A 15,681-nucleotide genomic window follows, 5' to 3' on the forward strand; every position below is an offset into this window, starting at 1 on the left:
TGCGCTCTTCCTCCAATCATGGTCAGCATCACACGGCCGTCACGCAGCTCACTTGACTCAGTTTTTCTCTTCTTTCTGGAGGTGTCCTTCCTTCTCAGCCTTACCTTCTCGTGATGTTTATCTCGCTCTGCAGCTCCTGCTCTGAATAGGCTTTCTTGGATTCCCGCATGACAGGCACAAAATGCAGCCACAGCCCCTGCCACCAAGGTCAGCTCTTCAGCACACATTACCTGAGGAGCACTTGGCAACTCCTGCAACCTGAGCAGTGCCAGGAAGACTGTTTCACTTCTGCTTCTCCTGGCTCAGAAATTCATTTTCCTACCTAGAAAATGGAAAAAGAAAAGAAAGAAAAAGAATCCTGACATAAAGCAGACACAATTGATATTATGGAATTCTGGAAGGCAAGGGATTTGCCTTCTATGATGAGAAGTTGAGTGCAAAGAACTAAGAAGAGCCATGAGCAGGTTGTGAACTTGTGGGTAAAATTAGGAAGTGCAGCAGTGCAGGGCTTCTGGAGGTGAGGGTCTGCTACAGCCGCCTGGAAAGAGAGCCTGTTGGTGGGAGCTGCTTACTGCAGCCAGCAGAAGCATCGCACTCACTGACTCTCATCCTGATGGGGGATTCCAGTCAGTCTGGGAAATCAGCATGGCTGGCTGCAAGCAATCTGACAGACTCCTGGAGTGCAGTGAGAATCACTCTGTGGTGCAGGCATTGGGCACAGCAAGCAGAAGGGAAGCATTGCTGGACATGGTGCACACCAGGGGTTACGACAGGAGGCGGTCAGGGCTGCAGTGACCATGCCCTCCTTGAGTTGGTGATCTCAAGGAATGCGGGCCTGGCAGGAAGCAAAGGCAGGAGCCTGAACTTCAGGAGAGCCAGCTGCAGGCTGTTCCAGGAATTCTTGGACGAGATGCTCTGGACAACTGTTTGTAGGGGCAAAGGGATGGAAAAGAGCTGGTCACTTTCTCAGGAAAAAACGTGCTCAGGTTGCAGGCTGAGCTGCAGGAGAGGAAGGGGATGAGGTGCCAGCACGGCTCTGCACGATGCTCTGCCACACTGGGCAGCTTGATCATGGCTCAGCAGTGGGATCAGACGAGGAGAAGGGGAGAAGGAAATCAAGGATGGGAGGGAGCCATCAGACACAGTCAATAAGTGTCTGTGAAGTCTTGCAAACCAGAGATTCCCAGGTTGTTTCTGCTTTTGCAGCATTTGTGTGGTGCAGGGTGAGCAAAAGGTTCTGCTGCTTGATTCTTCTGCAGGAGCCGCCTAAAAGGGAAATGGCCACTGAGCTGCAGACGAAGCAGTACTGCCTGACGTTGGCCAGGGGGAGCTTCTCCTGCCGCAGTGTGCTGATGACAGGTCTGGAGATGATCTGCAGGGCCAGCTCGTAGGTGGGAGCCAGGAAAGGACATGATGGGAGGAGGGAGGTGTTAAGCAACATCCAAGGCATCAAAATGCATCAGAAGGCCCTGAAAAGCATCACAAAGCCACAGCCAGGAAGCTTGGGAGTATCATGAGCAGCATCCAGGATGCGAGAGATTATTTGCTACCATGCCAAATGGTAGCAGAGCTCCCCCTGCAGACATCCCAGAGCCAGACAAAACAGGAACAAACCCGGAGCTGTGCTGCACGCACCCCACAGCCACAGCATTGCAAGCTGGGGTGCCTTGCTGTGTGCTGCATTCATCCCAGTCCGTGTGAATGAAGACTCTGGAGGCAGTCAAGGCGTTGATTGAGCACGAGTGTGCTTTTATTATTATATAAAGGACAGGAGGGTGTGAGAGGTCCACGGTGAAGATGGGACTCATCCTGTCTTGTCATGGAGAGAGTGGCTCAGAACTCTCAGTGCTGCTGTCCGGTGCCTGGGACTGGAGGTCTGATTGAAAGTCCCCCTGCAAGAGGCTCTGCTCCTCTTCACTGATGCTGACCTGCTCCTGCATGGAGGTGCTGCTGTCGGGGCACTCACACTGTGCTTCAGATGGGCTGCACTGCAGAGACTCTGGGTTAAAATCCACACTTGTGACTGTGGTGTCTGGGAGGCTCAGGTCAGCAACTTCAGCAGAGCCAGGTGTAATGAGAGCATGGACTTCGATGAGCTCCTTCTCTCCATTACTGATGTCAGATGGAAGGCTGCTATTAGAACTGCAGCAACTTGTGCTTCCTATGAGCTCTCCACTGATGGAAGCACAGAGAGCATCCTCGCTACTTGCCCTGGATCTTATGGCTTGGCAAGGGCTCGATTCACCTAGAAAGGATACACAGGGGTTAGTGTCAAACTTTCACAAGCTGAATTACGACAGTGGTACTTGATCAGGGGTGAAGATTTAGGCACGGGATTGAACGCTAGAAAGAGATACATGTGCAGAGCAAGCTTGAATTGTATGTTCCTGAAAAGCAGGGATTTGGAAGCTGCATTTGCACCCTTACCTGCCAGGACTACCACTGCTGTTTCAGAGGGCTGCCTGGCATTGCGCTGCAGTTGGCGTTTGCTGCCAGAGGATGGCTTCCTGAGGCTGAAGCAGCAACACCAACTGCTAGCTGGTGATTCCTCAGTCTTGCTGGGTGGATTTTGTCTGGAGAGAGAAAACAGCCAATGCTGTGAGTCGTGCGTGGTGCAGGGTGAGGGAAGAGCAGCACTGAGCTCTTGGCAGCAGTTGCTTGTTCCTAGCACTGCCTGGTTTCTGCAGGAAAACACAAAAACCCACCCAAACAATGATGCTAGGTGCTGGAAAAGAAAGTCCTCTTTACCTGTCAGATGGAAAGTCAACGACGGTGTGGAATTTGCCCTGCCCAGCTGCAGGGCTTTCTTCCACTTCAATGTCCCTGCTGCTCTCTGTTACCACAGAAGAGGTGCTGTGGCCTCGCCTCTGTGCCTGTGCCTCCTCCAGGCTGAGCAGCTTTGTGGCAGCAGAAGAGACCCCCACAGACTTGGGCCCTGGGAGAGAATTGTGCCCTGTCAGGGAAAACCACAGGTAAGAGCGAGGATCAGAAAGCAGCAGCACAGCCACCACAGTTCTGGGGGAGGTGCTGTATTTTTCTCAGGCTTGCTTATCCGAGCCACTGGAAGAAGTGGAGCCCAAAATAACCATGTGGGAAGAGGTGTGTTTATGGCAAAGGACACGGTCATCATTAAGAGCAGCTTACTGTATCAAAATAGGCAAGGAAAAACCCAAGGAAATGGGGGCAGGGAACTGAGAAAGCTTCGCTGCCACACTTGCATCAAGCTTTTCCTGCGTGCAAACCATAATAATGACGGTTTCCTCCTTGTGAAGTTTGGGCTTGGACATTCTCAGCATCCAGCAACAGGATGCCATATCCTAATGGAAGTCCAGAGGTCTGCTGTCCCCTTGATGGTAAAAGAGTATCTAAAAGGTCCTGGAGAAGGCCTGCATTTGGTCAAGGTGTCAGGTCAAGATCAAGCTAATGGAGGAAGACACTCACCTGCTGCATCTGCAATGTCTGCTCCGGATTTGGAGCCGAAGAGGACGTCGGTGTGGTTGATGAGAAATTCCACCACATCCGACTGCGTCTGCAGCTCCATGCAGGCAGCTCTTCTGCTGGCGCAGGCAGACTCGTTCTGCTGTGATCTGTAGAAAAGGCAGATTTTAGAAGTCATTTCTCCAAGACCGTTTCCCCGAGTCTGAATTGTTGCAGCCAAAAGCTGTCAGCTGAGGCTCTGGAGACTTCCGCAGTGGGCAATCAGTGATGGCACTGCAGAAATTCCCCTGGATGATCAAGGACACGTCAGTCCCATCTCAACAAGACTGCAGAAATTGTCACCTAGACATTGTGCCCGTGGGGATGGAGAACAGCTCAGGCTCCTGCGCTTCTGTCAGCCACAGATTTTACAGGAGAAGAGCACATTTGATGGAGAAAAAGGGAGCACTGTTTTTTTTTTTAATGGAGAACAGATGTAAGCGTTGTGTTGAAACAGAACCAGCAGTTTACCTTAAGAGGTTTGGAGCCCACACAATGGCTAGGTTCTTGGCATGCATGTTTGTGATGGTGGAGCTCCCAGCCAGACACGCCAAGTGTCTCATCAGGAACTCCAGTGTCCTGGAAAACAAGAGAGGCAAACGTTCAGCACCAACGAGCATGCCGTGCTGCAATTCAGAAAGACAAAGGCTGGAACCACATCGTTGCCCTCTGCAATGCAGCAGGGCTGAGCTCAGCAGGCTGAGGGCAGCACTGACCTGTAGTGAGGAGCGGGCAGCTGCTGGATGACGTCCTGCATTCTGAGCAGCCGCTCCTCCTCTGTAGCGGCACCAACAGCATCCTGGAGTAGTGCAGAAAGGGAGCGAGACACCAATCAGGCTAGTACACCACTGCGAGTAAACCTCGTGGGGCTGACAGCAAAAGGGCCTCCGAGCTGGGGCACTGCTGCAGCCATCTGCCAAGAGGCCCAGGAAGAGGGAAATGAAAGACGTGGCCTTGTGCTTACCGAGAACTTGCCGTACAGCTGGTGGGTGAGCAGAGGGTTCGGGAGCTCCCTGAAGTACATCTTGCAGAGGGAGCTCACGCTGTGAATGTCACGGACGGTGAGCTCAGGAATCTGCTCCGACTCAAATTCCTGCCTGGAGAGAGGGACGCAAACCCGGTTGAGCGAGAGGAAGGCAAGCCCAAAGCCACACCAGATGCACTCAGGCTGTGTCAGTCGCAGCACTCTTACCGCAGTCTCTGGATGTTGGACGCGACGCCGGACAGGCGGTATATCCCCTGCACCACGCCGTGCTGCTCAATGAACTCAGCGCAGCTCTGGAGGACCTGGGGGACTGAAGAACACGTGCCAGCCGTCAGTGGAGCTCCTGATTCAATCGTGCTGCAGCTTGTGCTTCCGGGAGTCACATCCCATCCACTAAGCCCAGCCAGGCGTGGCTGAAGCAAATACAGATGTGCTTGTCTCTTAGGAGCATCCGCCTCACTTTATCCTTCAGCCATCAACTCCCATTACACGTGTCTCCACGGCTATCAGCCTGCCCCCTGCTAGATATGAGCTCCCTTTCATCCTCTTTAGATGCCCAGCAGAGGAAGATCTCAGGAATGGGCTGCTCCTTACCATCACGACCGGAGTGGAGAAGATGCTCTCCCAGGTCACCGCCAAACACCCTTTCCTTCTCCACCTCCCGCTCGGTCGGTTTCTTTGGGCGGGCCTTCACCAAGGAACGAAGGAAGGTGAGGATCTTGCTGCGTTTCTTGGGCACTGCACAACAAAAGGAAGAAACCAGGTCATTTCAGGTCTGGCTCCGTTGGACGAGGCCGAGCACAGCACATTCTACAGAGCACGTCAGAACGGGAAGAACATTACCAACCAGTACATACAAAAAGGGATTTTCCCCATCTCTGGAGGAGCCCAAGGCCAGGTTGGATGGGGCCCTGGGCAGCCTGGTCTAATCTGACATTAAATGTGGGGGCTGGCAGCACAGCCTGATGCAAGGAAGTGGAAGCTTGAGGATCCTTAAGGACCCTACCATCCCAAGCCATTCTATGAAGATTCTATAGTTTCCCCAAGTCCAATCATAAACACAGGAGGATTGGGCCAAATCTCTGCCCCATGGTGTGCATGAAGAATCATCAACCCAGAGGACAATGTGGGATGGATAAAGGAGGTACTAAACATGGAACGCACCCCCAAAAAGACTTCATTTTGCTTCCCCACACCATCAAATGTAACATCCCTACCTGGCTTTGGCACAGAGTTGATGAGTGCCTCAGGAATGTTCTTATTAATCAGTTCCACACACTCCCCTGGGAAAAATCCAACCTGTAACAAGAAGAGAAGCCAACTATTGCATGCAGCACTTCTCAGGTCTGAACTGTTAAACCAAAAGCCACATAACATTTCCCTCGGAACGTGCTTGCCTGACGTTCCATAAGACTATCCAGCAGAAAATGGCCATAGTTCAAAGCATAAAGGTAATAATTTTTCAACATTTGCAGCCAACGGCAAGGTCCCCTGACACCGACACAGGGAAACTGTTTACGTCCATTAGGCATCCTGTGCATGCAGAGCAGCTCTAAGCTAAGATTCCTGCCTTTACTGCAGTTGCACTCTCCAGTCTGAAGCTTGTGCCTACCTGGAAGCCGAGCTTGCCTCTCCACCAGGGGGTCAGCTCCTTTGGTGGCATGTCGATGACACACACGATGTCTCCCACCTGCAAGAGATTGCAGTGTCAATCCCAGCTTCAGCACGGCTGGGAGGAAAGCACAGCTCAAATGACTGCATTCTTCTGCACTGCCAAACATCGCAGAGCATGAGAGCACTTGCACCAGTGCAGCTCTGAAGGCATTTGCCATTGTAAAATTGAGCAACAAGGAACGCCTTGAACTGCTTACCTCAAAGGAGAGTTCATCCGCTGCCTGGGCAACGTATCTCTTAATAGCATGGGCAGCAGCAATAGCTGGAACATTCACAGGTGCCACCTCATGGTCCAGCAGGGGCTTCCCCTTGTTCTCAGCCTGAAACAGAGAGCACAGGCCACGGTGAGGAGCTGGGAACCAACAAGGAGGATTTCAAGGTGAGGAGCACATCTGCAGAGAAAGCTGCAGGAAATGCACTCGGTCCTTATCATGGGCACTTCAGAAGGAACTGCAAGTCTAATAACGGCTGTTTCTCTCCCTGGTGTGCAGCAGGCACACGCCAGCAAAGATGCATCTCTCCCCATCCAGACTAATCAGCAATGGCACTGACACAGACAGGTGGCCTTGTGTATTTTGCCACATCCTTTCCTGCGCTCTTTGTGCAGGAAGGCTGACTGTTTAAGATGCTAGGAGACCGTGAAGAGGGAAACCAAAGCTACGGCTGCAGTTACAAGGTGCAAACAGTGCCATTGCAAGCACCAAGCAGCTCTCTTGAGCAGTCCAACCAACAGCGAGGCCAAACAGAGCAGAGAATGATTGTTGTTTCTGCAGCCATTTCAAGGGAAAAGTCAGTAGAGGACAAACCCCACAGCCGAGATGGCTCTGGTACTTTTATAAACTTGCCACGCTTGCACTACTGTCTTGCCACAGAGGAGCTCTCTTGGAAAGCAGGAGAGCACATCTGCGGCTCACTCTGCTGGCTGCAGTCAGGGAACAAAGACCAATCAGAGCTTCATACTCTACCTCTGTCCATGCCAGGTCAGGCCCACAGCTGATCTCGCTGCACGCCACGGCCATCAGCGTAGGTGTGACAAGCTGGAACTGAAAAGAAACACACTTTTATCTTCTCTGTTCACATCTCTGCTGTGCTCCCTACAGCTGTCGGGCACACTCACACAGCCCAAGCACGCCTGCTGGTGTCCCTGGTGATGCTGTGCAGCTCTGCACAAGCTGGGGCTGGGACTCTTTGCCTAAGGGATTGGTTTCCTGTAGACCAGCTGGTCACAGCACCACAGACAGCATCCTTCTGAGGGCTGAGCTGCAGAGCACGTGGAGAAAACCCACACGTGACCAGCGTCCCATCAAAGCTGGATGAGGCTGTGTTACTAAACACGGGGCGTCACGGGCTGCTAAAGCATGTGGGGGGACAAACCATGGCAGGTACCTGGCAAGAGATCAGAACGAGGGAGACAAATCTCACGAATCCGCAGCCGTTCCTTGTCACTTTGCTCTGATCTTCCACGAGCAAAAGCTGCAGCAGGGAAGCAGGCAGAGGGTGGAGAGAGGAGAGAGAAAGAGCAGGTCAGTTTGCTTCCACGGTTTAGCAAAGACTACAAGGGAAAAACCAAAATCTGCCCTCCCTCAACTTAAAAACTTAAGTTTTCAACTTAAAACCATTTCCCCTTGTCCTGCTGTTATCTACCCTTTCAAAGAGTTGATTCCCCTCCTCTTTTTAGGCTCCCTTTAGGTACTGAAGGCTGCCATGAGGTCACCCCACAGCCTTCATTTCTCCAGGCTGAACAAGCCCAGCTCCCTCAGCCTGTCTTTGCAGGGGAGGTGCTCCTGTCCCCTGATCATCTCTGTGGCTCGCCTCTGGACCCTCTCCAACAGCTCCCTGTCTTTCTGGACACTGTACTGCAGCTGGGGCCTCACAAGAGCAGAGCAGGGGGGGACGATCACCTCCCTGTCCCTCATGGCCACCCCTCTGCTGATGGAGAGAATGTGATCCTATGAGCTCCGCCAGCCAGCAGTTCTCAGCACTCACTGTCCCCCCGTCTCTCCCACACTGTCTCAGCTTACCTACAAGGTGCTGCACAGGACGGTGTGAAGACAAAGGGACGCAGTCGGTGCACAAGTGCAACAAGCGAGCTGCTCAGTCAGAGCTCCAGCGCTCCAATGAAGGGACGCAGCACGCACTGCTCCTCCCCTCATTCTAGCCCTTATGACATCACTGAGGGCCACCAGGCTGCTCCACCACGACGGACAGGGTGGGGAGGCAAGACCAGTCACAAGGGCAGAAGATTCCAACAGCCCAGCCCAACGTTCTGGAATCAGGGGCTGCTTGGAATTCTACCCCAGCCAAATCCTGGAGCAGCTGGCACGGGGTCATCATGACCAAAGCGCAGGACCTGGCGCTTGCTCTTGTTGTGTGGCTGTCACACAAGGCCTGCAGGACCTCTTTCTCTGCAAACCCCGTCTGCAGGCATTGGTTCACGAGGTTCACCTCCTGCCCTCCTGAGCAAAAACAAGCACTAAGAACAAGAGCAAAGCACGCTGGACTCGACCTGGCTGGATCCCCAACCCTCAGTCCTGTCAGACGGACCCTGGTGTGGAGACTCATCCCCAAAGCCTGGCTGGACATCAGCACAGGCATCCTTCTTCAAACGCCGCATCCAAGCAGCAAGGGATCAAAGCGTTGGCACAGCTGAAACAGAAATGCTGTGTGAGTTTCCTGTTAGCACTGAGCAGGAACAAATCTACCGCTGAGCAGCAGGATGTGAGACAAGCAGCAGAAGACACCCAACCTGCAGAACCAGCTCGTTTGGGGTCGGTCCAGATGTTTGTCTGCTCCCTTCCCTGGCCCAGGCCAAGCTTGTGAGCTGCTCCTCCTTTGTGCAGGGGGAAATGGTGGAGATGCCATGTGGTGGCTATGCACAGCATGCCTTGCACTTGCTTTTCCTCTCTCCATCTTCCATCTTCCATTAGCAAACAGCATCTCCAGCCTCCAGAGATCACTGAGTCCAACCCCTGCACAACAGTGAAAAAAAAGATATGATAAGGGGTACTTAAAGCACAGCATCTGTAATCAGACCATACTCCTGCACTGTGAAGACTTCCATGAGTATTCCTGCAGAGTGCATCACTTAGTCTCTCCTAAGCCTTGTGTTCATGGTTTTCCTGTAAGAGCTTGTCTAAACACTGCCTATAATCGTGGTTATGCTAGAAGCATTTGGATTTATTGATCCTCAGTGTGATTTCAATAACAAATGCAGATGTTTTTTTGTTAGGGACAGCTTTCAATTTCTCAACTGAAATTTCAATATTGCATTAGGTGTTGACAACCACGGGGCTGCAGTACAGAGAATTACAGGAAGATTAATTTCTCCATCTCCATGCTCCTAGACATTTATGATTACAGTGATGTAGTTATAGACAAAATTGCAAGATACCAAAGCTAGAATAACCTCTTGGTGCAGCAGGATGTCTGGAGCCCAAGTGCAGAGTCTCAGTGTTGCAAAGCCTTGAAGAGGTGCACCGTATGTGCTGGGGCTGATGACACAGACACTGGAGCAAGGCCAGTGTGATGTTAGAAACTTGACCAGCAGCTGATCTGTTGTCAGCCATTTCTGGACACAAACGGGATCTGGTCGACTTAGGACATGACCTTTGGGCTGGAGAGCAACTCCCCGAGGAATCACACAGCCACTGCAGACCGTTGGCAAGAACCCCATACCAAAACAGCTCATCTGCAATCAGTTTTTAATCTGTGCAGCAGTGATTGGAACAGGCGCACGCTCTCTGGAATTGCAGGAATGCTCACAAGTGGAATGTACATCACCTGTGTGCTCCAGCTCTTCTGTGTGCATGCTAGGAGCAGTGATCCCCCTGCACCCAGGGCTGCAATAAAGTCCTCTGGGCTTTCTAACCTGCCAGCCAGCAGCCCAGGCTGCCCAGAGCCACATCCAGCCTGGCCTTGGATGCCTGCAGGGATGGGGCATCCACAGCCTCCTTGGGCAACCTGTTCCAGTGCCTCACCACCCTCTGGCTGAAAAACTTCCTCCTCACATCCAACCTCAACCTCAACACCCCCCGTCTCAGTTTAAAGCCATTCCCCACTTGTCCCATCACCATCCACCCTCCAAAACAAAACACCTCGGCTGTTCAACACTGAAAGAGCAAAATAACCCACAGCTCTTACTTCCACTGTATGCATTTAATTCCAAACTTAAGGTCACAGGTTAATCACTCATGTGATCCTTCCTGACAGAAGAACTACTCGTAGTGATGTGTAGGAGTAAGGAACAGTTTGAAAAGGTCATGGACATATCAGAACTTGCAGCATTTATCTTAATAGATGCCTACATTGCAAAGCATTTTGTAAAACACACGTTACAAGTACTGTGCATTGGATTACACTATATCAAACTCTAAGTAACAATACAGGTTGCTTTTAAATCTACACTTACATGTTTTCTTCTAACTCCTTGATAAAATTCCTGACTGCCTTCAGTTTTACAGCCAAAGCAGTGTTTGAGCTGGTAATGTACTCTTGAACAGCACTGTTGCCTTTAACATTTGTATGTTTAGATCTGAAAAGAGAATTTGGTCATTATTTCATGATGAGAGAATCTTATATGACAAAACAGAATTACAAAAATCTGACAATACTGTAAAATGCCACTGTAAGAATGTGGCTTTGATTTTTTTTTCTTTTTCTTTCTTTCTTTTTTTTTTTTTTTTAAATGGTGAGTGTACCATTAATTCAAGACAAGAATTTTGTTTGTAAGTCGATCTCTATAACTGTTCTTGGCATCATTCTGTAGGATGAACTAGATACATGGAATTTGGCACTGGCTCCCCAGGGCAGTGGTTTGGCACTGAGCTGACAAAGGCCAAAGAGCATTTGCACAATGCTCTCAGACACAGGGCTTGACCCATAGGAGGTCCGGTGTGGAACCAGGAGGTGGAATACATGATCCTCGAGGTCCCTTCCAAATACAGATATTCCATGATCCTCTAATACTTATATTCCCAAGTCCTGTACACAGTGCTCAGGTGCTTAATTGAAAGGTTCCATGAAACAGTGAGGTATCTATGTCCCTTTACCACTCAGTTATTGAATTTGCCACATGGATCTTTTATCCAGTCACATTAAAAAAACACTCAAAGTATTTCCTTCAGTCTTCCATTCTGATAGAGCTTTCTGGAGCAAATAAAGAGTTGCAACTCAGAATGTCCACACCTCCCTTCCTGCACCCTGCATACTTTTTTCATTGTACTGTGATTACGTACCATTCTATTGTCACCCTCATTCTGTCCTTATCTAGGCAGCTTACTGACATTAAATTTTCCAGCAACAGATGCCCTCAAGTACAATTCCAGTCTGAAGTGTGTTCCACCTGATGACAACTGGGAATGTCTTTCTCTCACCATTAGAAGCATTGCACCTCTGACTAAACACATAGCTAATCACCACTGAAAACCTAGGTGCAATTTCTGCAGTGCACAGACCAACTACGTGTTGATTAACATTCAGAGAGATTGTGCAGGTGTCCTTTTAGGAACTGGCCTACAGTATGCTAAGAGGGATGGATGTGGGGACATTAGGATAACGTGCCCTCTGCCTGTTAAGACAGCCCCAGCAGAGCAGGTCAGCAGGCTGAAGAGCTGAGTGGGTCACCAGGGCTCAGAGACTTCACTCGGCCATCTGAAAGTTGAGGGACTTCAGCCCAAGCTGCCCTTTTCCATGCAGGCAAGGAGGCCAAGAGAAGGTGGATCGGCACGGTTCTGGTGCAGACAGGGGCTGCAGTGTGAGCAGGCCTACACAGACAAGGCTGTGCCCACACAGAGTGACAGCAGCTTTCGCTGTGAGCAGATTCCCAGGGGGCCTGAGCCATGGCAGTTCTTGATGGCAGCATGTTCCAATCAGCCCTGGAAGTCTTCTCTGGACGTCTGTCGCATTCTGGAATCCACACTGAGGACGCAGTCGCTGTGTCAGAGCAGCTGGCAGAGTCACGGGGAACCGTGACGTAGTTGGCCCAGGGAGCAACAACAAGGCCTGCACTGCTCAGCCAGCCCAGGCCAAAGGGGAGCACGAGAGAGAGCAGAGGAGAGAGGGGGGGAAAGAGGGCCAGGAAGGAAAGGCCTGTGCCTGAATGGACGTGTAGCAGCAGCTGCTGACAGCAAACTCGGTGATGGCAGGGGCACAGCAGAGCAGTGCAATGCTGGCAGCTTCCTGTGTCTTTCACACAGGCACTGCAGACATGGCCAGCACTGGGAGATCAGCAGAACTGCTGCACACCTCTGCCAGCCCAGGCCAGAGGAGTGCAGAACAGTGAGCTGCTGCTGAGGGGAGAGAGGATGGCCTGAGAGCTGACCTGAGAGGCAGGGCTGGCTGTGTGACAGCAGCCTCTGTGTCCTCCTCCTGTGTCTGTGAGGGCCAGAGGGCCAGAAGAGAACATGCCCAGACAACGAAGCCCTGCTGTCCTCTGCTGCTCAGCTGGAGAGATGTTCCGCCTTCCTGAAGGACGCTGATCCAAAGGGAAGGAATCAAAGGAAGTCCAGGCTGGCTGTCCTTGTGGGCATCAGCTGCTGGCAGCTGCATTGCTGCTGCCATGAGCAAGGCAAAGCAGGTAAATGATTGCTTTTCCTTGTTTGACATAGGAGCTCTTGACTTGAAAGCTAGAGGGATGCAATAGAAAGAGCTGCAACCTCTGCCAGACATGGCAAAGGTGAGTGGGATGTTGTTTCAATTGCTGCTGATGTCAGGAAGGACTGTAAGGATGGAAAGGCTGGTGTTTGCCATGGGCAGGGAAACACATCTGGTTTTCATTTTCTCTTTGTGTCCAGAAAAAGAGCAGAGTGTGCCCTCACTTTGGACCCATCCTGCCCTCTTCTGCTTAGATGGAGAAATGTTCCAGCTTCTAGAAGGACATCAGTACAAATATATGCAATGAAAAGAAGTCCAGGCTGGCTGTCCTTGTGGGCATCAGCTGCTGGCATCTGCATTGCTGCTGCCATGAGCATGGCACAGCAGGTAAAAGATTGCTTTTCCTTGTGTGACACAGGAGCTCTTGACTTGAAAGCTAGAGTGATGCAATAGAAAGAGCTGCAACCTCTGCCAGACATGGCAAAGGTGAGTGGGATGTTGTTTCAATTAGTGCTGATGTCAGGAAGGACTGTAAGGATGGAAAGGCTGGTGTTTGCCATGGGCTGGGAAACACATCAGGTTTTCATTTTCTCTTTCTATTTGAGTGCCAGATAAAGAGCAGAGTGTGCCCTCACCTTGGACCCATCCTGCCCTCTGCTGCTGAGATGGTGAAATGTCCCAGCTTCTAGAAGGACATCAGGACAAGGATAGGTAATGAAAATAAGTCCAGGCTGGCTGTCCTTGTGGGCATCAGCTGCTGGCATCTGGACTTCTGCTGCCATGAGCATGGCACAGCAGGTAAAAGATTGCTTTTCCTTGTGTGACACAGGAGCTCTTGACTTGACAGCTAGGGGGATGCAATAGAAAGAGCTGCAACCTCTCCCAGACATGGCAAAGGTGAGTGGGATGTTGTTTCAATTGCTGCTGATGTCAGGAAGGACTGTAAGGATGGAAAGTCTGGTGTTTGCCATGGGCAGGGAAACACATCTGGTTTTCATTTTCTCTTTCTCTTTGAGTGCCAGATAAAGAGCAGAGTGTGCCCTCACCTTGGACCCCTTTTGCCCTCTTCTGCTGAGATGGAGAAATGTTCCAGCTTCTAGAAGGAAATCAGTACAAAGATATGTAATGAAAATAAGTCCAGGCTGACTGTCCTTGTGGGCATCAGCTGCTGGCATCTGCATTGCTGCTGCCATGAGTATGGCACAGCAGGTAAAAGATTGCTTTTCGTTGTGTGACACAGGAGCTCTTGAGTTGACAGCTAGAGGGATGCAATAGAAAGAGCTGCAACCTGTGCCAGACATGGCAAAGGTGTGTGGGATGTTGTTTCAATTAGTGCTGATGTCAGGAAGGACTGTAAGGATGGAAAGGCTGGTGTTTGCCATGGGCAGGGAAACACATCTGGTTTTCATTGTCTATTTCTCTTTGAGTGCCAGATAAAGAGCAGAGTGTGCCCTCACCTTGGACCCATCCTGCCCTCTGCTGCTAAGATGGTGAAATGTCCCAGCTTCTAGAAGGACATCAGGACAAGGATAGGTAATGAAAATAAGTCCAGGCTGGCTGTCCTTGTGGGCATCAGCTGCTGGCATCTGCATTGCTGCTGCCATGAGCATGGCACAGCAGGTAAAAGATTGCTTTTCCTTGTGTGACACAGGAGCTCTTGACTTGAAAGCTAGAGGGATGCAATAGAAAGAGCTGCAACCTCTGCCAGACATGGCAAAGGTGAGTGGGATGTTGTTTCAATTAGTGCTGATTTCAGGAAGGACTGTAAGGATGGAAAGGCTGGTGTTTGCCATGGGCAGGGAAACACATCTGGTTTTCATTTTCTCTATGTGTACAGAAAAAGAGCAGAGTGTGCCCTCACTTTGGACCCATCCTGCCCTCTTCTGCTGAGATGGAGAAATGTTCCAGCTTCTAGAAGGACATCAGTATAAAGATGTGCAATGAAAATAAGTCCAGGCTGGCTGTCCTTGTGGGCATCAGCTGCTGGCATCTGCATTGCTGCTGCCATGAGCATGGCACAGCAGGTAAAAGATTGCTTTTCCTTGTGTGACACAGGAGCTCTTGACTTGACAGCTAGAGGGATGCAATAGAAAGAGCTGCAACCTCTGCCAGACATGGCAAAGGTGAGTGGGAAGTTGTTTCAGTTGCTGCTGATGTCAGGAAGGACTGTAAGGATGGAAAGGCTGGTGTTTGCCATGGGCTGGGAAACACATATTGTTTTCATTTTCTCTTTCTCTTTGAGTGCCAGATTAAGAGCAGAGTGTGCCCTCACCTTGGACCCCTCCTGCCCTCTGCTGCTGAGATGGAGAAATGTTACAGCTTCTAGAAGGACATCAGGACAAGGACATGTAATGAAAATAAGTCCAGGCTGGCTGTCCTTGTGGGCATCAGCTGCTGGCATCTGCATTGCTGCTGCCATGAGCATGGCACAGCAGGTAAAAGATTGCTTTTCCTTGTGTGACACAGGAGCTCTTGACTTGAAAGCAAGAGGGATGCAATAGAAAGAGCTGCAACCTCTGGCAGACAAGGCAAAGGTGAGTGGGATGTTGTTTCCATTGCTGATGATTGCAGGAAGGACTGTAAGGATGGAAAGTCTGGTGTTTGCCATGGGCAGGGAAACACATCAGGTTTTCATTTTCTCTTTCTATTTGAGTGCCAGATAAAGAGCAGAGTGTGCCCTCACCTTGGACCCCTCCTGCCCTCTTGTGCTGAGATGGAGAAATGTTACAGCTTCTAGAAGGACATCAGGACAAGGATATGTAATGAAAATAATCCAGGCTGGCTGTCCTTGTGGGCATCAGCTGCTGGCATCTGCATTGGTGCTGCCATGAGCATGGCACACGAGGTAAAAGATTGCTTTTCCTTGTGTGACACAGGAGCTCTTGACTTGAAAGCTAGTGGGATGCAATAGAAAGAGCTGCAACCTCTGCCAGACATGGCAAAGGTGAGTGGGA

The 15,681-nt window shown here is 50.8% G+C and overlaps 1 protein-coding gene across 1 annotated transcript; it reads right to left on the reverse strand.

The window, feature by feature from the left end:
• Positions 1-3,114: 3,114 nt before the first annotated feature.
• On the reverse strand, positions 3,115-4,271 carry LOC149912432 (rho GTPase-activating protein 33-like). The gene is made up of 3 exons (XM_090132469.1): positions 4,194-4,271; positions 3,949-4,056; positions 3,115-3,587 (listed from the first exon to the last, which is right to left on the reverse strand). The coding sequence occupies exons 1-3, from the start codon at positions 4,232-4,234 to the stop codon at positions 3,416-3,418; spliced, it is 321 nt and encodes a 106-aa protein (XP_089988595.1). The 5' UTR covers positions 4,235-4,271; the 3' UTR covers positions 3,115-3,415.
• Between the last annotated feature and the right edge of the window lie 11,410 nt (positions 4,272-15,681).

This window comes from Phasianus colchicus, chromosome Z, assembly GCF_987193195.1.
Source record: "Phasianus colchicus chromosome Z, bPhaCol1.hap1.1, whole genome shotgun sequence".
NCBI lineage: Eukaryota > Metazoa > Chordata > Aves > Galliformes > Phasianidae > Phasianus > Phasianus colchicus.